At 40.6% G+C, this 26,379-nt stretch overlaps 1 protein-coding gene across 4 annotated transcripts in view; it reads left to right on the forward strand.

Moving 5' to 3' along the window:
* pcxb (pyruvate carboxylase b) overlaps nucleotides 1-17,264 on the forward strand; it is a 326,653-nt gene extending 309,389 nt beyond the window's left edge. For all 4 annotated transcript variants that reach the window (XM_046063778.1, XM_046063780.1, XM_046063779.1 and 1 more), the window contains exons 25-27: nucleotides 13,144-13,284; nucleotides 13,710-13,811; nucleotides 14,039-17,264. In XM_046063778.1, the coding sequence (XP_045919734.1) occupies nucleotides 13,144-13,284; nucleotides 13,710-13,811; nucleotides 14,039-14,188 (393 nt within the window). In that variant the 3' untranslated portion in view covers nucleotides 14,189-17,264. The remainder of the gene's footprint in view (nucleotides 1-13,143; nucleotides 13,285-13,709; nucleotides 13,812-14,038) is intronic.
* The last annotated feature ends 9,115 nt before the right edge of the window (nucleotides 17,265-26,379 follow it).

Genomic DNA, 26,379 nt, shown 5'->3' on the forward strand with positions numbered 1-26,379 from the left:
TTTCTCTCAGAACAGGAGACAGCAGGTTTGTTTTTATCCAAAAACCACTTTGAGCAAAACTAAAGCGATTGTTCAAGACCAGATTGATTGAAGAGTGAATTCCAAAGAGTGTTGAAACTACTGACGCTAACCTTTGCGACAGATGCCAGAATCCAAAGCCAGATCAAAGAGAAATGTTGCTTTGAAGGAGGTGTTGGAAGAGCCTGTCACTCAATCTGCCATCACGTAACGAAAAGTTTCTTTTTATGACATTCAAAACTTTAAAAGGCTGTAGCAAAATCTACCTATTTCAGACTTATACATTGGGTAATGACACGCAGACTTGGAGAATCATGTGGCTTCTTAAAACTAGATTGTGTAGAAAGGACAGTGTTGAAGAATATAAATAGTAAACATTTAGATTTGAACTTTATTTGACCCAGAGCATGAAACTCAGACACTACAACACACAAATGTATGTTGACAGAGGGAATGCAGGCATAGCAAGATGTGTTGTATACAGTTTTGTTTTGAGATAAGCAGTGCAGTTATGAGTCTAACGTGCTTTTAGAGTGGCGATGCCGTACGGAAAACCCATTTTTATTACACAGTAGGACAGTGTACCTGTGATCAGACAGCAGCTGTATCAATCAGTCAAATAGGAGGTGAGACAGGTCAGAGAGGAAGGCTGTGACATTGTTTGTTCTGTATGTTTTTGAGAAACAGGTGGTGGTGTGCATGGGGAGAACTGCCTCTGTGCTGCAGGATGTGGGGGCGACAGTAATATAAGGAGATGAGGCCTGAGGTTGAAACATGAAATGGTGATGTGAGTGATCCTTAGTATGGTATAGATACGTTTTGTTAAGTAATGACATTCTATATTTTTACTAAATTGGACTTTATTCACCTTGATTATTTGATGTTCCTGGGTTGGTTCATTGCCTTTGGTGTTAGCTGAGGTGATTAAATGAAGTTGGCTGAAAAAGAAAAATTGTCATGCTAACTTTGCATTTGCCATATCTGTTGTAAAGAATCGGGAAATGTCACTCCAGCAAAACAATGCATTTCAAGGCCAGTAGCGCAAACCTCCTTAAGCTTTCCGAGTAAACTTATATTTTGGCCGTCCCCATATTAATTTTTTTTGCGTAACAATATATGGACGAGATGGTGGCACTAGCTAGCTTGGTTAGCAAGGTGCATCTATAATTCACGTAACCGATTTTAACCAGGATGCTTATTTTGGCTAGGAAAAAACAGGCTTAAAACAAAATGTACTTGCCGGAAAGAATAAACTGCCAGCTCCTAATAAGCTTTTTCAACGGCGCTGGTAAAAATTTATACAGAGTAGTAGATATGCGTCGCCTCTAAACCTGACAGGTCGCCAGCACCTTATCAATCACAAGGTTGTCCCGCCCTTAAGCAAACCCTGCATAATTCACAAAATGACCATTTTAGGGTCATTTTGCTATTATTTCTAATTTAACCGGACTTTTTTTTGCAACCACTGGTTTAAGGCACTTCTGCATTGGCTTCACTTTTCAGACCCTGAGGTTCCCGCTTGACTGTGAATTGTCCCCTATTAAATAGGTTAATTTAGCTGAACACAACACGGTAATAATTGGATCTGATGGAGGCTACTCTCATAATGGTGCTTATAGACCAAAAGCGAAGTGAGCGTTTGAGGCAATGAGTTTACATACAAAGTCAATGCAACGACGTGTAGAGCCGCGATTTACTGTCGGGCGGCGCGAAGGGGGCGGGGCCGGCAACGCATCATGCGACAGCCAGTGTTGAGATTGTCCGTACGTCAACGACGGCTTCAGAGCGATGTGTGGAGAGGGCCAGGCAGAGCAGTGGATTGACAATCTGTTGGCCGGCTGAGAGCTTCTAAACTTTGGGGAGAGGAGCAGGGAGCAGCGCTGCAACCTTTGGACAAATAAAACAACGTAGTCGGTCGGATTCTGCTCTGACAACTACGCCGTTTACTCGCAGGAGGAGCTCGGACTTAACTGCTTTTATTAAATTAGCTTTTTACTTTAGTTTTTGGGATTTCAACATTGATTTATCTTCACTGCAGCCTCTCAGCAGCTAGCTTCCATGCACATCCGGTTCCAGTGTTGTTGTTAGCGTCGTTAGCTCTGTCGGACTACGACTTCATATTTATTTAAAAACTGGACATTACTTGGAGAAAAGAAAGCGAGGAGGTTGAACTACCTGGTGAGTTCAGAATACATTTGTCTGTAACTTTATTCCAGCTACCATTGTACTTTACTGTGACCAAGTTAGCATAGCCCTGATCGATCCAAACTCCATTTAGAAAACAAACATTTTAGAAGTTGTTGTCCTGCTGACTTGCTGACAGACCTGACAAAGCACGAATTCATGTTTAACAAATCTGTATCATGTTGTAGTTATTTCGGCATCAGTTTGATCCATTTATTGCTATTTAATCACAACAAAATGTTTACTTTGGGTTCATACAGCTATAGTAATGGCAAGTTGTGTTTATTCACGTTATCGCGTTAAAATCGCTTTCTCACCTTGTGTGTGAACACTTGCAGCCAATGTACTCACGCGAGGAAAGCGTTGCATGGAGAAAAGTTGCGTTTGGTCTGAATGCCGCAACTCTCCTCCTCCTTTACAAAGGTTGACCCAGACGTAGCTTTATTTTTTTCAGAACATTTGACTCCGCCCATACAGCCACGAAGTCTTTAACGAGCTCCCGTCTTACATCTGCCGATGTGGTCAACTTTTGAGAGTTTGTTGAATTGATGAGCTCTTGCTAGCACGCTGACTCTTTTATATGACGGCGGCCGCTGAGCCCCGCCCTCGCTGAAATACCCAAACAGAGAGCAGAGGAGAGAAGCAGCACCCTTTAAATGACACCAAAACATAGCAGCATATTTTTTCTGTCCAGTTGGAAACAAATATTTATTATGCTAGGGAAAACCCAGATTTTCACCATTTGCATCCACATTTGGGCAGATTCCATGATATTCTGCGTTTTACAGTCCAGTTTTATTGTGAACATGCCCTGTTCCATCTGTGTTTTCCATGCTGTGGAAGTCATTGGGCCCTGCTTTTTAATAGTTTAGATGAGTTGATAGGCAATAAGTCCTCCTGAAATTGATTTCCCACCTTTGAAAGCCTGTTGTTCATTGAAGTTGTCCTTTCTAACGAGGACAATTTCCTTCAGTGCTAATGTCGAAGTGACGCATGCCTAGAGCCAACTGCTGGTGGTTCACTTACATAGTGTTTCAGCTTTGTGGCAAAGTTCATGTCTGACCTAAAATAACTTGGAAAAACAAGAGCATTTTAAAATCTCTATTATTTTCCAAGGTGCTTTTAAAATCCACTTTTTTAAATACATGTGTATTTTGTGAAGTTCTGTGTTGAGAGAAAACATTTTTCACCTGCTGCAGGGACAGGTGACTCACCACTCTATTATCCCCTCTTCAATATTTTGTTATAGTTTAAATAAAACTTTTTTTAAAGAGCACTTTTGTGCATTGATGGAATTAAAAATTTGCATGACAACATGAAAGTGAATCTGCTTTCCCTTCAGCCACCTGTTGCCTTTCACCACTTTCACAAGGCTCATTGTCTACATCACTCATACTCCTCTTTCAACCGTCAGTGGTTATAATTATAATCCCAGTAAAACACATCATTCATTGTAAATCTTTTCCTTCTACATCTCTCTCTCCCTCTCATTTTGTTTCTTTCAATATTTTTTTCTTGATTCTCTCATTGTGAGAAGCGCATACACAGATTTAAGTGACCATGTTTAATTACTGGTTCATTTCGGTGCAGCAAATGGTTTCAAGCTGGTGTTAATTGATTTTGATATTGTGAGGGACGTGGGGAGCACTTTGTCTCTGCTGCTGTATTATCAAAGAATTAGGAGCTCCATTCATTGTGCTGATTTAGTATTGACCCTAAAAATGGACAGACCTCCTGCCCTCCCTTCTAGTCCAGGGTGTGTATCATTCAATGCTATAGTTAAAACTCTGGCAGGACCACCAAAAACCCTTAAAATATTTTGATTAGGACTATCGGCAGCTTCAGCAGTTTTTGAGTATGTTAGTTTTGTGTTTGACACCACAGTTGGGTGTGTGCGCTGTTCCCATATGTTCTGTGGGCCATCTCTCTTTGTAGGTCCTACAACATACTAAATGGCTGGCTTGAATAAAATGTTTTTGATTTGTAGTCCAAACTAGATTAATCACCATAAATGGCTAAATAACACACACAACACTTTAAAAGCTGTAGTTGTAGAGCCGGATAGACAGATTTGATATGTTCCAACTCTGCTTGTGGCAGTATTGGGTTTCCTCTCAGTAAAATAGATATTCTTACTGGGCCTTCTTTAAAATGAGAAACCTTGCATTTAACCTTCCCTTTCAGTGACTGTTTTTTTTTTTTTTTCACTCCGAAGTTGAAAACTTGTCATTCAGACGTTTCCCAAATGCAACACTGTCTGTTTCTACCCTCTCTATTCACCTTCCCTTGCTGTTGTTTATCTAATCTTCAAGCCGTCAGAACTGTTGTCATTTTTTTAACTTTTAGACACTCGGGTTTGTGCGCAACATCATCCATTTCCACTGAAACAAACTTCCCCCTGTTGTCATGACAGTGGGTACTCCCACCAGATCAGGTTCGATTACCGGTACGAGGCGAGAGAAGGAATGGAAAAACATGTCAAAAGTGACCTGTCACATGCAGCACGAGGTTCCTGTTGGTTGTTTTCTTTCATTTACTGTGCAGAATTCTGCAGGGTCAAAACTAAGTTCCTGTATCAGGAACAATTGATCTTGCTGTTGTCATTTCACTTTCACCTTATGTCCATCATGCAGCAGATACATTTATTTCTTATTTATTTATATATTGCGGTCTGTGTAATTCAAAAGTATTGCATATTACACACAGTATTTACTTTCAACGTAGCAATTTATATTACTATAAGGTTCTTTGTATGAATATAAGGAGAGATGACCTACAGAGCATATGGGAAAAATCAAGTAATCACAACATTTCAGTTCTCAGACCTTCATCAGGTAAATGTATGATTTTTTTTCTTTAACAGGGTTGGGGAGTCACGGATTACATGTCACGGCGTTATGTAATCAGGATACAAAAAAAGTAACTGTATTCCGTTACAGTACAGAAAAAATAGATTTAATCAGATTACAGGTACATTTGAAAATTAAAGCTGCAAGCAGCGTTGGGCGGGCCCTCACACTTGTAGCGCGTCGGGGTGTAAGCCGGCCGCGTTGCATATTCTGGAGCTCTGCCGGTGTGGCTGTGAATTTGCTACGCGGTTCCGACGCCGCATGAAGGTGTTATATGTCACTTCCTGTATCCCTTTTGTGGCACTACATAGCACTTGGCGCTATGAATATAAATCAATATATACACGCCCATTGACGAAAACTCAGATAGCACAACTTTTCATCTTCAATGCCTTTAGAAGGCACAGCGGAAATTTGAAGTCGGTCGGACTAAATCCCTAGGAGTTCGTTAAAGTACGAAGTGTGTAAATCATCCAAAATTTGACGTAAAATTCAAAATGGCCGACTTCCTGTTCCTGACTTCCTGGAAGTTTTTCCAGTTCTGACAAGTGTGCAAAGTTTGAGTTTTCGGGTATGCTCAGGTCCCCAAAATGGAGCTTACTTTGCAGAAAAAAAAAAAAAAAAAAAATCTTCTTAGCAAATTCAGTAGGGACCTCGCACGGTCGTGCTCGGGCCCTAATTATCTAATGCCATCCAGCAGAGCAGCCGGGTGACATCAGAGAGAAAACTAGAATATATTTTCTGCAAATTTCTAATAATTCTCCATGAAATGTACAGTTTCACCAAAATAAGTGAAATAAGTTGTTATTAAAAAAAAGCAGTAATCAGTAGGGCAGGACCCAGAAACCCTATGCTTCAGCAACATTATATTGAGAAATCTTTGGGGGGTTTTTTGATAAATTAATAGAACAAGTGCAGAATGAGTCATTAACATTTTAAAATGCTTTTCCAAATTACAAACTGTTACATATCATCAAGAATAATCAAGAATACCTACAAAACAACGTTTCATTGATGGGCGAGATACTGCCATAATGGTGACATAGTGCAAAGCATGTCATGTAAACATGGATTTTGACTTCATGTGAATGGAAGATTTTGTTGTATGTTTCTATGAAAATACACTGAGCAGAAAGCGCATCATTGATACTCTTGTCCTGATTTGCCTATTTGGCATTGAAGTAATCAAAGTTTGTGTGATGAATGTCTCAGAATGTTTTAAAGTACAGGTATAGATAGTGTGCAGAAATGTTGCTATTTTCTTCTACCCCCAATAAGAATACACCAGTGGATGTATATTTCATCAGTGTCCTCAGGTCTCACATTTCCTTGGTGTGTATTTGATAGCTGGGGTTATCTCTTGTTAAAACACGGACAGACATCACTGGGGAAAGTTGAGTTGCCTGAGTTCTTGACAAATTGACTTTTTGGAGATATGAGGTGTGTGTTCCCTGACAGTTTGATGTGAGTGTTAAATATGTTAGAGGCAGGTTGACTGTAGGCCAAGTGAATGGCTGCTGCTGCAGCCTTTTGAGATATATATCAGAAGAAAACATTTGCTGTGAAATGTACAGACTGGCGGTATGGGTGTTTGTCTTGGAATCATCAGAAATGGTAATTATTGGGTGCTCATAAGAAGCCCATTTATTTTTACGCTCATGCGTGGCGACTTTTGCAATGCTGATTACTTTGTAGAATTACAATCGGCACCGTTGAGGCAGAGAAGCGCCTTGGGAAATGTGAATAGGGCTGTGTACCAATGCAATTTGGTGGCTTTTAAAGTCAGACTAATAGAACGCACTCCAGCATGCATACCCCACCTGAGTCCTCCACTGAAAAAACTCTGCCAGACCTTTTTAGGTTTGTTTTGTATAGAGTTAGTAGTGTCTGTATAATCTGCCATTGTAGATATGCATACCTGTGAAAAGCCAGAGATGAACAGAAAATATGAGGTAGGTTAAAAGGGTTTTGTTCAGTATTAATCCAAAAGATACACTAGGACAAAGCAACATATGTATTGTAATAAACAAATGGAGGATCTTCACAAGAAAAGCCTTTTGACCTTTTGATTGGTGAGGCTTTGTTGGTGTAGTGGATCAGCCAGTGTGGATTTGTTCATTTTATATCAAATAAATTTGGAGGGGGTGTTGAGATATCAACCCTCAACAGACAGCTGAAGTTCCAAAGTAGGGGGTGAAAAGTTTGCTTTCCCTAAGTGCTGTTTTGGGCAGTTTGATCGTAAAAATTTGCCACCTTTGGTGCAGCCGAGATAAGAGTCGGTGCCTGACTGTTAAAATGACAAATGAAACTCCAGACGCCGGAGAAAGGACAGTCCACATTCCTTTGTGTGGACAAAAGAATACTGTCTCCTCAAAACTTGCATTACCTTGTTTAATTAAATAATCTTTAAGTTACTAAACAGGTCTCTCCACTCCATTAGAGTAGTTATATTACTGTGTTGTTGCTATTGGAAAGAAGAATCCATATAAGTTAACTTTGCAGTGTTTTTACTCTTCAGCAATGATCTGACGCTCTTTTAAGTGATGTTTTAACTAATGCTTTATTTCCAGCTCCTTCTGACTTCTTATACTTAGAAATGATATATAACCGAAATGTTATCCTGTGTTAAATAATTAATTTCCCCAGCTCCTGAGCAAATGATTGTTTAAAGAAATAATCATTTGCTATCTTCAGTCTCCTCATGGAACCAGAGTTCCCCCAAGATAAGTATTACATGCCATCGTTCTGAAATGCCGTTTGATGTATAATTGTCACTCTGTATTTATCCGTTCATAATCGGATGCCATGTTCGTATAACTTGCTTATATTCTCCAAGTAAGAATGTGTAACAGCCAATATTATCCAGGAAGCTAGTTGAGTTCCTTTCATCTGATGTGATTCCTATGAAATGCTAACCATTTTAATGTTTAACTACTGACAATAACTTAATAGTTTCCTTCTTATCAAATGCTTAAAACCAAGAACGGTAGAGCCGTTTGACATTAAAGGTTTGATTGTGGGAAGATATTTGATTAAAATACGCACAAATAGACTTTTAAAATGGACATTACAGTTAAAGGAAACAAGCCCTCAGGGGAACAAAGCCAAGCCCCCTGAGGACACGCCCCAAGGGGCCAGACAAACACAACAGCGGAGCTCTTTGTTGCTCGCTCTCTTTGCTCTTCTCGCTCTTCCCTTGTACTTCGGCACGCGCTCAGCGTGCTCCGTCTCCCAGCAACGCCCTAAGAAGTCCGGCACGGCTTGCCGCGAAGATTCCTTTGTTCTTTTGAAGCCACACACGCGATGCGCCGCAACCTCGGCTTTTCCCTTGTTTCCAGCAACTAACTTGCTTTATATTTTCTTTTTTGATAAGTTATCAGACTGTTAAGTCACGCAATTTTAATTCAAGAACGACCAAGTTCTTTTAAGCTTTATTTCGTCAAGTTAGCTTACACTGCTCCCACCGAAGTACGGACCCAGCCACGTGGGCCCGTCTTGCGAGCAGTAACCCAAAAGACATCCAAATCAGAACAGAGCCTAACTGCCAGGCCGAGGACGGTCGCCACTGGAGTGTTTTTCTTCATTCAGCCACGGAGAACCCCCGGAAAATTCCCTAGCAGAAAGCCAGGAATCGGGCAACTAGCGTGGGGACCCGTGCAACCGGCCTAAGGCAGGCCAACGACACCCAGTAAGGCAAAGGCATTCTGTGATCAATGATGTCCAATAGTCTGTTAATCCAGTATCTTTAATCCTTAAAACTCATAGCAAGAGTTATTATCATAGCTTGCGCTTATTAGTTGCCCTTATGAATCAAATTCTCCCCACAAGAGAACCCAATTTACATTGAACTCATTACACTTGTTGTTTGCCTCATGTTTGTTTAGCCATTGTTTATTTCTTTGATGTATATTTAACTGCATTTATATCCATTAGTTATTTAATCAATTTCACCTAAATTACGGGAACTTTGTGTGTATTGTTTAACTCCAAGTCACTGTCAGGAACGATTTACGGCCTTTCGATATGAGATTGACTGACTGATTTAAGATAATTGAGCGATATTAACTAACTGATCACTAGCGAATAATCGTATAATTATTAAAACCCATACCAAGGGAGTCCTGGAGGCCTTGGGTGAACGGAATTCAGGTGGTGTCCCGCGAATGAGAGTTTCTGAATAATTCATAGGTCATAAGTCATAATTTGTCTTATTACAAAAGTAGGTATGCTACATTGGCGTTTGTGGTAAATTCACAGTAACCGCAGCAAAAGATGGCGACAGTCCATTACTGATAACCAAGTATTACTTGCATATTTGGAACAAAAGCTGTTTATGAGCTCTTGACAGCTAGTGTGTGAAGCACACAGCAGAAATCTTGATCAAAGCAGACTTAACCACCAAATCTTTTTGAGCGCTGAGCTAGACCTAAAGCCCCGAGTTGTTGATGTTGTGGGATGTAGATAGAAAGGCTTTCACAGTAATCATTTGGTATTGTTTAGAACTTCATTTCAAGCCTGTTGTAAATCCAGTACAAGAGCCTTATCAACCAAAGAGTGAAACAGTGACCGTGATGGAATATTGCTCGTAGTGTTGTGCATGTGGTGGAAAAGACACAACCACTATACTTTTTTTTATGTAGTATATTTTCTTAATGGTGTTTAAAGACTAAAGAGTTGTATATCATCGTTTCTTTCAGCCAGTGGCCACTTGAGTCCTGTTAAGTTGGACAAATTCCACTTAGGGATCCAAGTCTCTGAAAATGTTTTTGAAAAAGCGAATGACCACTTTGTGAAATGGCATCTGAAGGCTATTCAGAGTGCATTCTTGTACACAAATATACACCTACACATGGGCGACAGCTCTGTCCATCGCTGCCATTCACCCACACATGCATACAGCACAAACACGAAGGAAAAAAAACACTGACCTATCTGGCATGTGTTGATGACTCAGTATGGCATTAATCATGTTTGACGGCAATATAAACACCGATTTTCACAAACATGTACCCAGTCATACACACACGCTGTCAGTGCCAATGTGCACAGATACCAACACATGGCACGCTCTTCACCGCAGCAGTCTCATTACTCTGTAACTGTCACAGGAAACACAAGTCATTAATAAAGTCACATCAGAGACCCGTGAAGCATAATGTGAAACGCGTTTCAGTTAGAGATACTATAGCACCAGATGGAGAAGCAGTTAAGTTTGACTGTAAAAGCTCTGTGCTTGAGGCACTCCCTAAATAAATGCAAGCAGCATGTTGAGGGCTGTATAGATGAGAACACAGGAGATGCATCACTGAGATATGGAACGTACATAATGCAGTCAATTCAGATGCTATCACAAGTATGCTAAAAACAGGAGGCGGCTGTGTGGTTACAGTTGGCTTTAATAGAATGGACAAATGCTTCCTAAAAGCTTTTTAATGCCTTACCCAGAGATGAACTGAACAGTTTGTCTCTAAGGTTGCATGTGTTATTAGCTGCAGAATTTCTATCCATAGCCATCATATCCTGATACATTGGCTTTGCTGTTAGGTTTGAATGTTTTGGACACACAGCTTAATGAGCCCTGGTATTTTACCTGGCGGTGGATTAAAGAAGAAAGCAGCTAATTGAAGCAGACTGTCAGGGAGGTGGGAGATGTGGTACAACTAGTAACATCAGTGTGTAGCAGCTCGTATGGTGTTTTAGATATCGACACAGTGCCCTGAAGTTGTCTTTTTATCAGCTCTGTATAAAGCTGGCATACATACACAAAGTTACATCTTAGACAAAATCATCTTCAAAAGATTCATAAATCTTGTGCAACTCTTCAAAGAGACTCATACTGTATTTTTCATGGGAACAGTTGTGAGGAGATGTAGTGTTGAAGCCACGCAGTTGGAAAAGGGAAGGCAGTTTTGTTTTTTGCAAAGAGGTACCAAGAGCCCGACAAAACGGCATAAGCTGGAGAGAAGTTCAGTGTAAGTGAGACAGAGACGGAGAGATGAAGATTGAGAGGGATTGCCTGAAAGAAAGCAAAAGCATGCAAAGAGAGGTTTTGTTACCAGACACAGAGTGAGGGAAATAGATGAGAAGTCGGAGCACCCAGAGACAAAGAGGCAGAACGAAATTGAGATCAATACATACCTGCAGCAGCATGTATTTTCGTCTCTTTGCACTGAGACTTAGTTTGGAATATCAATGGAGACTCAGCAGGCAGGATGGCAATGTAAGAAACAGGATGAGAGGGGAAGGGTCGAGGAAGAGGGGTGAATAGGCACAGCGGAGGAAAGGCAGACAGCCACAGACGGATAAACGAGAAGCAGAAAAAGGCAGATGAGGGAAATTAATGATGGCATGAGAGACAGAGTGGCCCCAGAAACAGGTACCAAAATAACAGTACAAAATGGAAATCAGTGACACACGGGAGGACTGACAAAGAGAGAGATTGAAACCCAGACAGAGGGAGTTGGACAAATTGAAAGAAGAAAAGATATAAATGTAGTACAGTGGCCGGTGTCGAGAGAAAGAATACCAAGACAGAGCACACCAGTGACCACAACTGATATGAAAAGAAAAGAACATGTCTGCTGTTGATACAGAGACGGCGTAAAACAACACTTTGTCTTAAAACAACACTTTTACGGGTGGCAGTTAAAGTCGCTGAGTTTACAGTTATACTAAAGGCTGGGGAAATGTTTTTATATCCTCCTGTCAGCCATCTTGTCTCTCTTTCACTCTCCTTGTCTGTCTTTATCTCTGACTGTCATTTTGTATAAACCACTTCCTTCTCTATTTGATGTTACAATTGAAATGTCAGGTGCCAAGCCTGTCTGGTGTAAACACACAGCATAGATTCCTGTCTTGTTTCTTTACTGCTCTGAGGTAGTAGCCTAGTGCCAACACACACAGTACAGTTGGTGTTTATGACAAGTCTTTACACATACTACCACATAACCGCTGTGTTCTGTCATTTCCCTCAAAATCCCTTTTTTAGTCAAAATAAATGTCAAATGACCATTCAGCTGAACTTTGCTCACCCATAGTCTTAAAAAAAAGCTTAGGCTCATTTTTGGGGAAATTATTAGGGTGTGGTTCGAACAAACTCTGGCGCTTTTACCTGTTACGTTGGTTTGCTTGGTGTAACTGCTGTCAGTGAAATCCGTGCAGACTTAACCTGAAATATGGATGCCTCACATCAGCCAGATATTGTTGTTCTGTAATTACATTTATTATTATTTATATATTTATACTTAACTAGGGTTAAGTGTCTTGCTCAGGGACACAGTGGGGAATTGAACCCGGGTCTCTCACACCAAAGGCATGTGTCTTATCCATTGCGCCAACACCAATAGATGGCGCACTGAATTAAACTCAGGTTTAATGGATATGGTGTTATATTGTCAGTGCAGTATTTTAATCCTCATTTGACCAACCCTTTATTTATGCGACTGTCTTGATGACCTGAACCAGATTTTTTTCACTCTCTACCCATCATCCCATATGACATGAAGCGTAGCTGTCAGAACTTACTGGGATGCTTACTAATGTTATTATAACACCTGTGCTTTTCTCACTCAGAAGTTAAAATGTCTTCTATGCAAAATTCCACCTTTTCCCATTCAAAGCATTTCTTTCACACAAGATGCATTTGACTTGCAAACAAGTCAAGCTCAAAAGAGCAGAGAGTCACTAATTGAATGTAGTGCAATAAAAAAAGTTGTAAATTAGTGTAAAATTCTCAGACATAAAATGCCACCTTATTTTATTTATTAAACAGTTAAATTGCAATGGGGCCCACTGAATCTGTGCGCGTTTCTCTGCCTTCCATCAAGTGCATGCTGGGATATATTCCAGTCTGGCCTGGCCTGAGGGTACAAAATAAATAAGAAAGAGAAGGAAGCATTGCGCTTGTCTCACTCCACTAACTTCATTTTTTAATTTAGCTAAGCTCTGCAGTCCTTTTTCATTGCCTTAGCTGGACTTGTGAGCGAGGCACCCATGTATTAATTTCAATTCTCCTTCCTCTTCCATTTTCTCTCTTCTGCCCTCCCCACGTGATCCAATCCTCCCCCTACTCTCTGGCTTTGTTTCATCTCAGGTGGAGCTGGAAAGAGGAAAGACCCTCCACATCAAGGCTCTTGCACTGGGTGACCTGAACAAGGCCGGCCAGAGAGAGGTCTTCTTTGAGCTGAACGGACAGCTGAGATCTGTGCTGGTTAAAGACACTGTCGCCATGAAGGTACACAGGAGGGATGGAGCAAGGGGCATGATGTTGGGATAGTCAGTGGGTTGATGGAGGGAGGTATAGATGGTTAGGTTTTGATATGTCTGCAAGTAAATGATCTATAGGTGGTTAAAGGGGGAGAGAGTGGGATGGTTCTTGGAAAAGGTGACTGAATCTTATTGACTGAATAGCATAATCTTCTTTTTTTTTTTTTTTGTACACTAGGCAATAACGTGTGATTTTTATTCATTGAAACAAATGGTTGTGAGGCGTAGAATGAGGCTTAGCAGGGAGGAATGTTCAATGGGCGGTTGAATGAGTCTATGGATGGATTGTTGGCTGGATGAGTGCATAAATGGAGGCAGGCATGTGTGGATGACTTGCATGGTTGGATCGGCTGGACAGATGGATGCATGAAATCTCTTTGTCCGTCCACACAGGAAATGAAGTTCCATCCCAAAGCTCAGAAGTCTATCAAGGGTCAAGTGGGAGCACCCATGCCTGGAAAAGTCCTGGAGGTCAAAGTGGAAGTTGGATCCAAGGTTAGTTTAGCACCTGAACTACCTGCATACACTAGCAATGTAATTTGGTTGAGCCATCCCTTTTAAAGTGAAACTCACATTCACAGCAAGTGTTGTTGACTAGCCTATAAACTAACATTTATGTGCTATGCTTTGAGTGTATTTGTTTTGATTAACCTTCAACTGCAGATCTTGTTCAATGATCTGTACATGTGACTCGTGTTTTTAATGCTTTACAATCACGACAGGTGGAGAAGGGTCAGCCGCTGTGTGTCCTTTCAGCCATGAAGATGGAGACCGTGGTCAACTCCCCAGTGGCCGGGACTGTTAAGGCAGTCCACGTCACGGCCGACTCCTCCCTGGAGGGAGATGACCTTATATTGGAAATAGAGGAGTAGAGTGGGGCGGGGGAGTGGTGGGGGAGTAGTGAGGAGTAGTAGTAGTAGGTGGAAGTTAGATAATCTGATTCTGGAAATGAAATAGTGAGGGGGAGGAACAGAGGGACAATAAGACAACTGTCAAGAGTGGGAAATTTTGGTCCCCAAATTGTACATATTCATTTTGGTTACAGTGGGGACACAGGATGAAGCACAGCTCTACACATATCCAGATACCTGATGGGTGATATGACGATCCTCAATAATATATTAATTTGATGAATTCCTTATTAAATTGTACTAATCAAACTCAATTTAGTTCCCTAGGTGTGGTGATAAGGTCAGAAAACAGTATATCTCAGTACATCCATTAATGTCCTGTCAACTTGTGATAACTAACATTTTAGAGGTACATGATATATTTGACTAGTGATACATTCCATTACTTAATGCTAGTCTTAAATGTGATACAACCAAATGAGCTAACCATGTGAAATACCAACAGGGTCGTGACTGCAACCATTTCTAACGCTGTTGATGTTGCCTAATATATTCAATGTGAGTAGGTGAAACTCAATATTGATGACTACTTAATGTTTTTCTTTGTAAGGAAAAGGATAGACTTGAAGATGTATTACCAAATCTTTTTTTTTTTTCACATGGGAACAATATTTTCCTTTTTTAGCAGGCTCACATTTGCGATCACTGACATTAGTCACAGTGCACTCAGAATGTATATCATGTATATCACTGGTTGCATTTAGAAAATTAAAAATTAATTGGGAAAAGTAAAGTGTGAAGGAAAGAAATCACAATTATGTCCAATCTGTTTTAGATATGTATTTGATTTAAAAATAATAATAATTCACAAGAGAAGCACAAAAAAAGCAAGCAGCACAATTTTATGTTGAAGGGGACACAGAGGTATGCCAGACACGACCAATCTTGCACCAAAGTAAAGAAGTGTGAAAAATGTATCGTTACTGTATCAGTAATAGCAGGAGGTTTATGTTTTGAAGGATCTGTACTGGTGTTAAAAACGTTTCCCCATTCACACCTATCTTTAAAATCCCAAAGAAGAAGCACAGTGTAACCACATTGTTGAAATGAAGCTTGTTGGAAACACCCAAACAGGATTACAGTTGTGATTTTTACTAAGTACCTCTCTGTTATAGTTGGTTTAAATGCAGCTTTCTTAATCCAAAGCCAGCTCTAGGGTGGCCCACTAAAACCAATTCAGCTGTATCATTTTAGAGGTGTAAAGTCAGAGTCTTAAGGTGGCTTTTAGGCCTCTGACTAAGGTGGTCTGAACAGTGTGACATTGGAAAAGTTGTCAGAAGAGCGGTTCCACCCTGTCTTTTCACATCCACGCAGAGATTACGATGAATGCTCTTCTGTCTGCATGGGGATTTTAATGCTAGGTGTAAATGGGATTACATGGTGGTGGTATTTTGAGGCTCTGCTGATTAATTTATGAATTAATTCTCTGTCAAATGATGTGAAATTAGCTGGACTAATAAGAGACTCTGGAGACTCCCAGTAGCAGCACTCGGCTTTATATTTCTAATGCGTGTGTGTGTATGTGTGTGCATAAATGAGTCTAACTGTGTGTGTGTGTGTGTGTGTGCAAGCACATTTTAACGCAAAGTCAACCAGTTCCAATAATGTTGCACCTCCAGAGCTGAAAACACCTTCCAAAAAAATGAAATATTTATACACACGCACCAATCCTAAATATTCATGCTAACACTCCCAGCCCTTGAGTGCTGCCCAGATCAGAAGAAAACAAAACCAGATACACTGCACAGGGGTTTTTCACTATCTCCATAGTAACACTGTATCCGAAACATTTATCAGCAATGCAGCCATGACTCAGATGATGTAGTTCAATACTGAATTAAACTCACTTTTCCACTTCTGTCAGCTGCAGGCCTGTCAACTATTTGAAGGTCTTGAACCTGAAAGTGATTTATGCCGAATTGAATGTTTAGCTAACCTGACCGATGGAAGTAGACAAATGAACAAGCAGGAGCATGCAGTGTTTGGCAACAGCGTACTCTCCCAAAACATCTGTGCTCCTTCAACAGAATACATCGATCGAAGGACAAAATTGGAGTACCAGTTTGTAATTGACTGGATTGTTTCCAGCATTTGTGCTCCATTACCTCTGAGAATGAGTCCCCTTTTGAACTATGCATCAATACTGAGCAGTGATGCCGTGGTTAATTAGAACACTGATATGTCTCCTCACTGTACTTCTTTGGCTTTATCAATCCATATTAGAAATCTTTTTTAAAAAGATGGAGATGAAGTGGTGGGATTGTATGTATGTGGTTTTGACAAGCTGCTGCACAATAATGTAAAGTTCCCTCCTCTCCTTATTAGTTATCCTCGTTTATCTGTTTTTCCTGCCTATCCATCCAACCACATTTTGTTGTTTACCTCTCCATCCCCACTCTCCCTTCTCTCAAAAGTGTAAATTTGCACACGTAGGATGATGGCATTGCCTCATGCAATAATGTAAACTGTATCGCAGAGTTTCTCAATGTCTTAGCCAGCAGTCATTCTAACAACCATGCTTATGACAATGTAGTACTGTTCAGTGTCTAATAAATTTAAGAAAAAGTACACCGCTGAAAAACATTGTTTCGGAAAAGGGGATATAACAATAACCTATTCTTGAGCTTGTGTTATCTAGAGGTGAACTGACGCCGAGAGTATGAAAACAGGGTCTGTGACATTATTTTTCCTTTCTATTGCTTTCTTCTGTGTGTTTTTATGAAACCAACCGAACTGTTTATTTACTCAGTTTGAATCTGCAGGCAGTCATGCCTGTTAAACTGTCTCCATGGAATTTATATCAAACATGTTCACTAGTTGTCAAGTCTTCTTTCATTTTCTTATTTCTAAATAACCCTTTACATTCAGTTTAATCATTTTAATTTACTGATATAGTTTACATTTACCTGATAAAGATCCGTATGTTTGTCTTTGAAAAGACTAAGCTGGAGCGCACAAAAAGGGAAACAAATGGTATCAAAAGCGATAATAGATCTTGTTCTATGTGTACTTATAAATAAAGTTAATTATAACTGAATCGGCTTTGTGTTGCATTTTGTACACAGTAGGCAAGAGATAAACCCTGAGCACTGCACGAATAGAAATACAGCTTTGGTTTGTGGTTTTAAGGAACAGATCTTGTCACAATATCGGATTTTTAAGACAGATTTTGATTTTTGAGGATTTTAAAACCAGATATCTGCCCATATTCATTTTTTATGTTTGTGTTTTTTTCCCCAGAAACACAACATAAACTAAGATTATCCCTAGCATTTATGTGTTGTAGTTATGGGACTTCACCAAGATAACATGACATAATGTAGTTTTTAAAAAATGTATTATAAATAGCACTTTGACCAAAAGTTACAGTTACACAGATTAGAAAGTACAGATTATGTCAGTTTATCGCTGTGTTTTGTGTTGCCAACAGGGGAGTTTCAGAGCGCCCTCTGGTCAACAAACTATGCAACGACAACACTCATAACATGATTTAAGAATCAATATGGAACATGACAGAACTGAATGAAAGAATAAATAAATGGGGAACTATATGCAAGAAAGAATGAATGAATAAAAGGTTAAATAAAGAAATGCGGAAATATATCAAAGAATGAATGAATAAAAGAATAAATACATACATTTGCTTTTGCCTTTCCCCAAGGAGACCTATTGTCATTGCTTTTCCCTTAGAAACCTATGTGTATTGCTTTTTCCTTCCTCTTAACTGTCAGTCAACGTGTTGTGGTCCGCCCACTAAGTCAGGTCAAGCAGCCCATGACTGATACTATCTTCAGTGTGGATATGCTGTCCCTGGAAGAGTGTTATGATTGGTAGAAAGTTTAGAAGGAGTTATGCTGCATTCGAGACCAGTTGGAACTGGGATATTTCCCAATTGAAACTTCTGACTTCCCACATAAAAGCGTTCCAGGTGCATGACCCCGAAAGTGAACGAAAACCATGGCTAACTGTGACAACGTGTTCACACAGTTGCACCCTCAGCAGTGTTTTAGGTGTTAATTAAAAGGATGGCAGTTTATCTGCAACAACTTAATATAACATAAATAGCCTATAGTTACTAGTTAAAGGTTCAGTGTGTAATATTTCTGAGGATCTATTGACAGAAATGCAATATAACTGTTTTCAGTGGTGTATAAAGACCTTGCATAATGAACCCTTATGTTTTCATTACCTTAGAATGAGCTATTTATATCAACATACGCTGCTGCACCCCCTGCTGTGGAGGTCGACATATTGTCATCATGTTTCTACCGTAGCCGACAGCGAACAAACAGCGCTACAGAGCGCGTTTCGTCACTACCTTGAAAGGGCGGCGGCAGCAAGCAGCAGCTTTTCCCAGATGGAAGGGTCTAATGAGGGGAAAAATGTTGTCAAAGCGACGCCGAAGTTGCCTGTTTTCTGCTGGACAGGTAAGCTATTCCAACTTTAGCATTGCTAATGAAAACTGTTGTTTGATAATGTTAGCATTAGCCAGAAGCTAGCCATAGACACCGTGAGAAGTGACTCTTTCCTTGTCAGTGGTGTAAAATATGTAGTTGGATAGTTTCATGTGGTTCTTCTCCCTCGCTGTGTTATGGCTTTGCTATGTGGGGATAAATGTGCTGGTTACGTTTGTGAGACAATCAGCTGATTGGTGGTATTGAAACCGTAAGTTAGCCTACAGCATTACAGCTAAACTACCCTGTTAGAAGAAATATGTAATGTTGTGGGAACTTGTCCCTGATCCTCCAAACACAACAACTAGGGATGACATGTTGGTTTCCCTGGCCTAAAGATCCATGTTGCCAATAGATGAAGTGTCTATAGGCACCATAGCAGTACTCCCTGTTGTCATCCTCAGGCTCCCTGATGTTGCCTAATGCCGTAATGTCCTCCCGGTACTGCCTGTGAATGCGAATAAAGCCTTCTTCAAGGCAGTACTGGGAGAAATGTGGCAGTAGGCTCACACAGTTCGCTTGCTCCTGGCCACAGCATTTCCCTACAGTTACCACAAGTACACCAAGGTATTCCTGGCACTCCGGCAGAAGGTGGGGCACCATGTCTGCGCTGATGCATCATCAAGGCATCAAAGACCAGGCCTGGCTGCCTCTCCAGCAGAAGGGTGGAGAGCTCTCTGTGTTCTTCAAGGGTCATCTCCTGAAGAAAGAGGACACAGGGAAAAATACTCAATATGCAATAAGCTCTGCTTCGATACTCTGGTTACTCTGTTTCGATGTTGTTTTTAAGATTGTATCCATTCCAAATGAAATATGCCAGTACTCATTATTACTATTAGTATTTAATGCACTCCTACTATTTATCATTACACTTCTGTTGATGCTGTAAATTACTTTACATGTCCACATTACCTTTATTTAGATTTTATAATTTGTATATTTAATTATATTTCCTACTTACCAACTTTATATAGTTATTTCTTTTCCTTAGTATCTTGACATGCAAGCTTAGCAATTGTGATCAAGAACTTCCCCTCGGGTATCAATAAAGAATTTGTGATTCTGATAAAATAAGGCTTTATAAGTTGCATGACATTATGTTGGCAATATGGTACTGCATATTGGGGTTTGCAGGCTGGCCAGTGTTTGCTCATCTTGTATAATATGGCTTCATATACTCATTGTTGCCCAGTAAATGACATGTTACTACTATCTAACGTTACAGTACCAGGGGTACATGTGCACAGAGCTGCTATGTAAATAACGTTATCACTGTGTGCTGCGGTTTGTCATAAAGTGCAAACGGGTCAGAATATAATAACGTTACAACAACCTTATAAATACAAACCTCTGTAACAGCCCTCGGGTTCCTTTGGAGGGCTTCCACTCTTTCTTTGTCCTCTATTGAGCCATCACTCTAGGTAGGTCCTCTGCCTCTCCTTGCCCTGACTGCACCTCCAACACCTCTGTCTCTCCGCCCTCTCTCTTACAGTTACCTCCGGTAAATGGACTTCTGCATTTAGATCACATTGACGTGCTGGTTCTGTCTAACATTAGCTTCTTCTCCCTTCTTCTTCTTCTTCCTTGTGCTTTTATTGTCAGTTGGTAAACAACGAATTGGTGCATTACCGTCACCAACTGGTATCGAGTGTGTATCAAAACTTTATACTTCTCTGATCATGGAGAGAAATACTTCTGTGAGTGATTAGTTGGACTTAGTTGGGGGGCCACAACACGTTGATTGACAGTTGAGGAAGAGGAAGGAAAAGGCAATACACATAGGTCTCTAAGGGAAAAGCAATGACAATAGGTCTCCTTGGGGAAGGGAAAAAGCAAATGTATGTATTTATTATTTTATTCATTCATTCTTTCTTTGATATATTTCTGCATTTATTTATTTATTCTTTCATTCAGTTCTGACACTTTGGATGTTCCATAAATCCATCCTCCATCTGTTTAAAGGGCTGGACTATTAATTGAAAAGTAATCAAAATTCAGAACCTTTTTTTAAAAAATTAATATTGTCAATTCTTTCCCCACGGTGTGTGTTCATTAATGTACTTTCCCTGGTCATGTGACTCCACCCTGTTCAGTCTGCAGCATGGACGCAACATGTTAGAGAACTCAAAAACATGGAGTCAACTGAGCAACAGGAGCAGCTTTGGCTTCAGTGAAGGCAACACCGAACAAAATAAAGTCCAATGTAAACAAGGCAGAAAAACTGTTTCACCAATCTGTTTCAACTCGCACAGTCATTTTACCAAATATGAGCAGTGCATATTTATATAAAAAAAAAAGGGATGAGTGATGAGCGCCTAGCAACAAGTGCCTCCACAAAGCAGGTGACCATAACACACACTTTTACAAATGCTACACAATATGAAAAGGATTCAAACATGTAAAAGAAATAAGTGACGCCACTTGTTACTACATCACCAAGGACATGGCTCCCAGAGCTACAGTGGAGCGCAGCTGGTTTAAGCACTCTGTTAAAACTCTCGACAGAAGACACACCGTGCCATCGCAACCATATTTTTCCCGAAACTGTGCTGCCCAACATGTACAAAACATGTAGTTAAAAGGTAGCTGCTGAACTGAAGTCAGCACTTTGCAGCCACGTCTGACCCACACTTGAGCCTTACTTTGCACTACATTGACAATTAATGGAAGCTGCACAACTGATGCCTTGAGACGGCATATTTTCCAGTCACTCACACATCAGAGATGATTGCACAGGGCCTGAGAGATATGCTCTCTGCGTGGGAACTCATGGAACTCCATGGCCATTACTAGTGTTGTGGTCAAGACCAGACTTTATCGAGACCGAGACAAGACCAAGACTTTTAGGGGCTGAGACCAGTTGAGGGCGAGACAGAGTCAAGACCAAGACCATTTCCCCACATAACATGACACACAAGAAAATAATAAATGTCAAATAAATTAGACAATGCAAAAGCAATATATTGATATTCCCAAAGTTATGGTCTTGACTGGTCTTGGAAAAAATATTCCCGAGTCCTCAATGACCGAGACGAGACAGAGTACAAATGGGGTCGAGTCCGAGACAAGACCAAGACCATCAAAAAGTGATCTCAAGACCGGTCGCGAGTACTACAACACTAGCCATTACGTCAGACAACGGCGCTAATGTTGTCAAAGCTTCACAGCTCAATGGGTGGACAGGGCATCAGTATTTTGGACACAGGCTGCACCTGGCAATTGGTAAATGCACATCAGCTTAACAGACACAATGCTATAATATTCAACAATCTAAAGCAGTCTTTCATTAGAAAAAAAATATCCAACCTTTAATAGTTGAGCATATTTTCAGTACAAACCTTACCCAAAAAATCTAAATCATTAATTTTTATTGAGGCAAAATGTCTAATTAAAGGGGCATTATGGAGATTCCAGCGGCCACTAAACCCTTACAACTACGTTACAGTAATAGTTTTATCAGCTGCAGGTTGAACTAATCCATGCTGGTTACGTGATCACGGTACATTTACTGCATTTAGCTGACATGCTACATCGTTAGCTCGCCTGCTGCTTTCAGTAATTACAGTCAGGTCCATAAATATTGGGACATCGACACAATTCTAATCTTTTTGGCTTTATACACCACCACAATGGGTTTGAAATGAAACGAACAAGATGTGCTTTAACTGCAGACTTTCAGTTTTAATTTGAGAGTATTTAAATCCAAATCAGGTGAACGATGTAGGAATTACAACAGTTTGTATCCAGTATGTGCCTCCCACTTTTTAAGAGACCAAAAGTAATGGGACAGATTAAAAATCACACAATTACAGCCTGAAGTCTGGAACGCATAGACATAACCAGACGCTGGGTTTCATCCCTGGTGATGCTCTGCCAGGCCTCTACTGCAACTGTCTTCAGTTCCTGCTTGTTCTTGGGGTATTTTCCCTTCAGTCTTGTCTTCAGCAAGTGTGAAATGCATGCTCAATCGGATTCAGGTCAGGTGATTGACTTGGCCATTGCATAATATTCCACTTCTTTCCCTTAAAAAACTCTGGTTGCTTTCGCAGTTTGCTTCGGGTCATTGTCCATCTGCACTGTGAAGCGCCGTCCAATGAGTTCTGAAGCATTTGGCTGAATACGAGCAGATGATATTGCCCGAAACACTTCAGAATTCATCCTGCTGCTTTTGTCAGCAGTCATATCATCAATAAATACAAGAGAACCAGTTCCATTGGCAGCAATACATGCCCATGCCATGACACTACCACCACCATGCTTCACTGATGAGGTGGTATGCTTTGGATCATGAGCAGTTCCTTTCCTTCTCCATACTCTTCTCTTCCCATCACTCTGGTACAAGTTGATCTTTGTCTCATCTGTCCATAGGATGTTGTTCCAGAACTGTGAAGGCTTTTTTAGATGTTGTTTTGCAAACTCAAATCTGGCCTTCCTGTTTTTGAGGCTCACCAATGATTTACATCTTGTGGTGAACCCTCTGTATTCACTCTGGTGAAGTCTTCTCTTGATTGTTGACTTTGACACACATACACCTACCTCCTAGAGAGTGTTCTTGATCTGGCCAACTGTTGTGAAGGGTGTTTTCTTCACCAGGGAAAGAATTCTTCTTTCTTTCTAAGAATGTTCCAAACAGTTGATTTGGCCACCCCTTAATGTTTTTGCTATCTCTCTGATGGGTTTGTTTTGATTTTTCAGCCTAATGATGGCTTGCTTCACTGATAGTGAAAGCTCTTTGGATCTCATATTGAGAGTTGATAGCAACAGATTCCAAATGAAAATATATATATATATATATATATATATATATGAACTCTAGACCTTTTATCTGCTCCTTGTAAATGGGATAATGAGGGAATAACACACACCTGGCCATGGAACAGCTGAGCAGCCAATTGTCCCATTACTTTTGGTCCCTTAAAAAGTGGGAGGCACATATACAAACTGTTGTAATTCCTACACTGTTTACCTGCTTTGAATGTAAATACCCTCAAATTAAAGCTGAAAGTCTGCAGTTAAAGCACATCTTGTTCGTTTCATTTCAAATCCATTGTGGTGGTGTGTAGAGCCAAAAAGATTAGAATTGTATCGATGTCCCAATATTTATGGACCTGACTGTATCTTTATTATCTGTGTATCTTTCCCCGGAGGCTCAGCAATGTCAGCACCGCTAAATGTATTGGATGATAACGAAACGGGTAGTGAGCTGGACTGAATAATATTGAGATTGTGTCACACTTTATTATAATAAGACAGCAGTAAGTAACTTTGCTGTAGTGTTAGTGCATGGCTGTTCCTCTGGGTTGTTGTCGCTGTGAAGTATTGTATATTATGTGGGTCACGTTAGTTACAGCAGGAGAAGTGGAGAAGCTGTGTACCTGATTATTGGTAAAACCACAAAACTAAACTGAACGTTACGAAGCTACTGTTGCATTAGCTGGCTGATCCTGGCTGCATCACTATGGGCTAATGTTAGTAAATAAATCGCTCCACATTTGCTTTTTGCCGTTACATCCATTCTTGCAGGCTAAATCAAAAGTGGTACACAGGATAGTAACATGGGTGGCGTTAGTTGGTGAAGTAATGTGGAAAGCGATATAACTTTGCACTGGATAACATTAGCAACTGCTCAGAGTAAAATATATAGGCTATTACATCTGTGAAGGCTTGAGTCCTGCCTGCATTTCATATCAGCCTGTCAAATTGCAGCTCTTTCTTCAGGATGTGGTTCTAACTAGTAATTAGATTTAAACAATACATGTTCAAGTAAAGAGACTTGTCACAAGCCAAAACCCTTCTAGATCAATGCAAGGCATTTAATTAGACAGTACAATTTGTTACCATGATGCAATTTGTTACCATGATGCTTATTTTATTCTCTCAACCTGCCCTTCCTGCACATCAGAATTTAGTTAGTGTTGTGAATTCCTCGCGTAAAGGAACAGGGTGGATCATGTTATGTTTATAGACGGCGATTACTCCAATGACGTATGCTAGTAGCGTAAGTTACGCAGAAATAGTGAAACTGTCTCGAGACATTGGAGTTTCGTTCCATTCCACATTTCTACTCATGGGCAGCGGGAACTTTAAGAAGCCTTTGAGACTCTGGAGCCACAACTGAAATCACAATTGGTGGACTACCTCTTCAAGTTTAACCCGCCCAGCGCCCCCCACTTTGGAGGTGTGTGGGAGAGAGAGGTCCGCTCAATAAAGAACGCCCTTCAGGTGGCAGTTGGCAGCCAAGCTGTATCTGAGGACATCCTGTACACGGTCTTAAGAAGTAGAAGGATCTTGAATTCCAAACCACTGGGATACGCCTCAACAGATGTCGCAGATCCTGTCCCCATTACCCTTAAGATAGGCTACTACTTATGCAGCTCTACCTCAAGCAGTTTACGCCAGAAACTGCCGCCACTGCCAGAACCTTGCAGATCAATTCTGGCTCCAATTCACAAGGAACTACCTGCCCACTCTTCAGACTCGCCAGAAGTGGCAGAAATCCTCAAGAAACCTGACTGTGGATTCCATCGTCATGATAGTGGATCCGCAGCTTCCTAGATCTCAGTGGCCCATTGGCAAGATCATTAAGACGGTGAAAATCCCAGATGGATATGTCAGGGCAGCAGAAGTACGTAGGAAGTACGTTTTTTAGTGCTTTCCCAAACAGGTTCATTCCCGTGTTGCTGGATGTGCATCTACCCTGACAACCTGTTGTCTTTAAACAGGTTGTATAGATCAGATTAAGTGCTGATTAACCACACTACATCAATCAAGTCTGTTGCTTCACCGGCATTATTGATCAGCCGCCACTTTCACTGTTAGGTGTGTGATCGGTGCGTGTATTGATCGTGCCGGCAGCAGGCGCTAGTTGACATTTTCAAGCTCATGTATGGATTTCGTGAAGCGAAGTATCGCTAATAACGGTGCACCACTAAGCCATGCACTGTTGACTTTTCACTTCTTTGTTAACTGTAAGTGTCCACAGAGGAAATGTTGCTCTGGTGGCAACATGAAAGAATAGCTTGATAGTTAGGGGGCTTTCATATCGTGCTCTATAAATAAAGTTGAGTTGAGTAAACAGTTCAGCGGGTATCTTTGACAAGAATGAATTAATAAAAAATTTACATATGCATATTTGCCACTATATTATTATTATTATGGCATTACTACCTGTAGCACCAATTATACTGAAGGCTAGTTCAAATTCGCAATTAAACACCCTCATTGTGCGAACATTATAACGTCGCCGACAGGAAAGGAGGACAAGACAGCAAGCAATCCGTCTGCACCTCCCTTTCAGAAGAAACCAAAGATTTATGTGGCAGTGTGCTTCTATAGTGGCTGTCTGTTTGAAAAGATGATCTGTCACTGGAGATTTTTCAATGCATTTGTTTGTTTCCAGTTTACACGTGAACCGCCAAACTTCCTATAAATAGTCTGAAAGTCCGAACCATCCAAAAAATGCTTTCACACCAGAAACGAACCGAACCATGGTTCAGTGTGATCCGGACTGAGACTACCTCTTTTCGTGGGACCAAATTTCGTCTGTTTGGTCCTGACCATGGTCCGTGGGAGGTTTCACACCTGCAATTTTGGTTTGGACCAAACTGAAAAGTCCGTACCAAACGATGTAGGTGTGAAAGCCTCCCTTAATTGTCATGAGAATTAAGGGTGCTTTCACAACTGTAGTTCGGTTAATTT

Source organism: Micropterus dolomieu, linkage group LG12 (genome assembly GCF_021292245.1).
Source record: "Micropterus dolomieu isolate WLL.071019.BEF.003 ecotype Adirondacks linkage group LG12, ASM2129224v1, whole genome shotgun sequence".
Lineage (NCBI taxonomy): Eukaryota > Metazoa > Chordata > Actinopteri > Centrarchiformes > Centrarchidae > Micropterus > Micropterus dolomieu.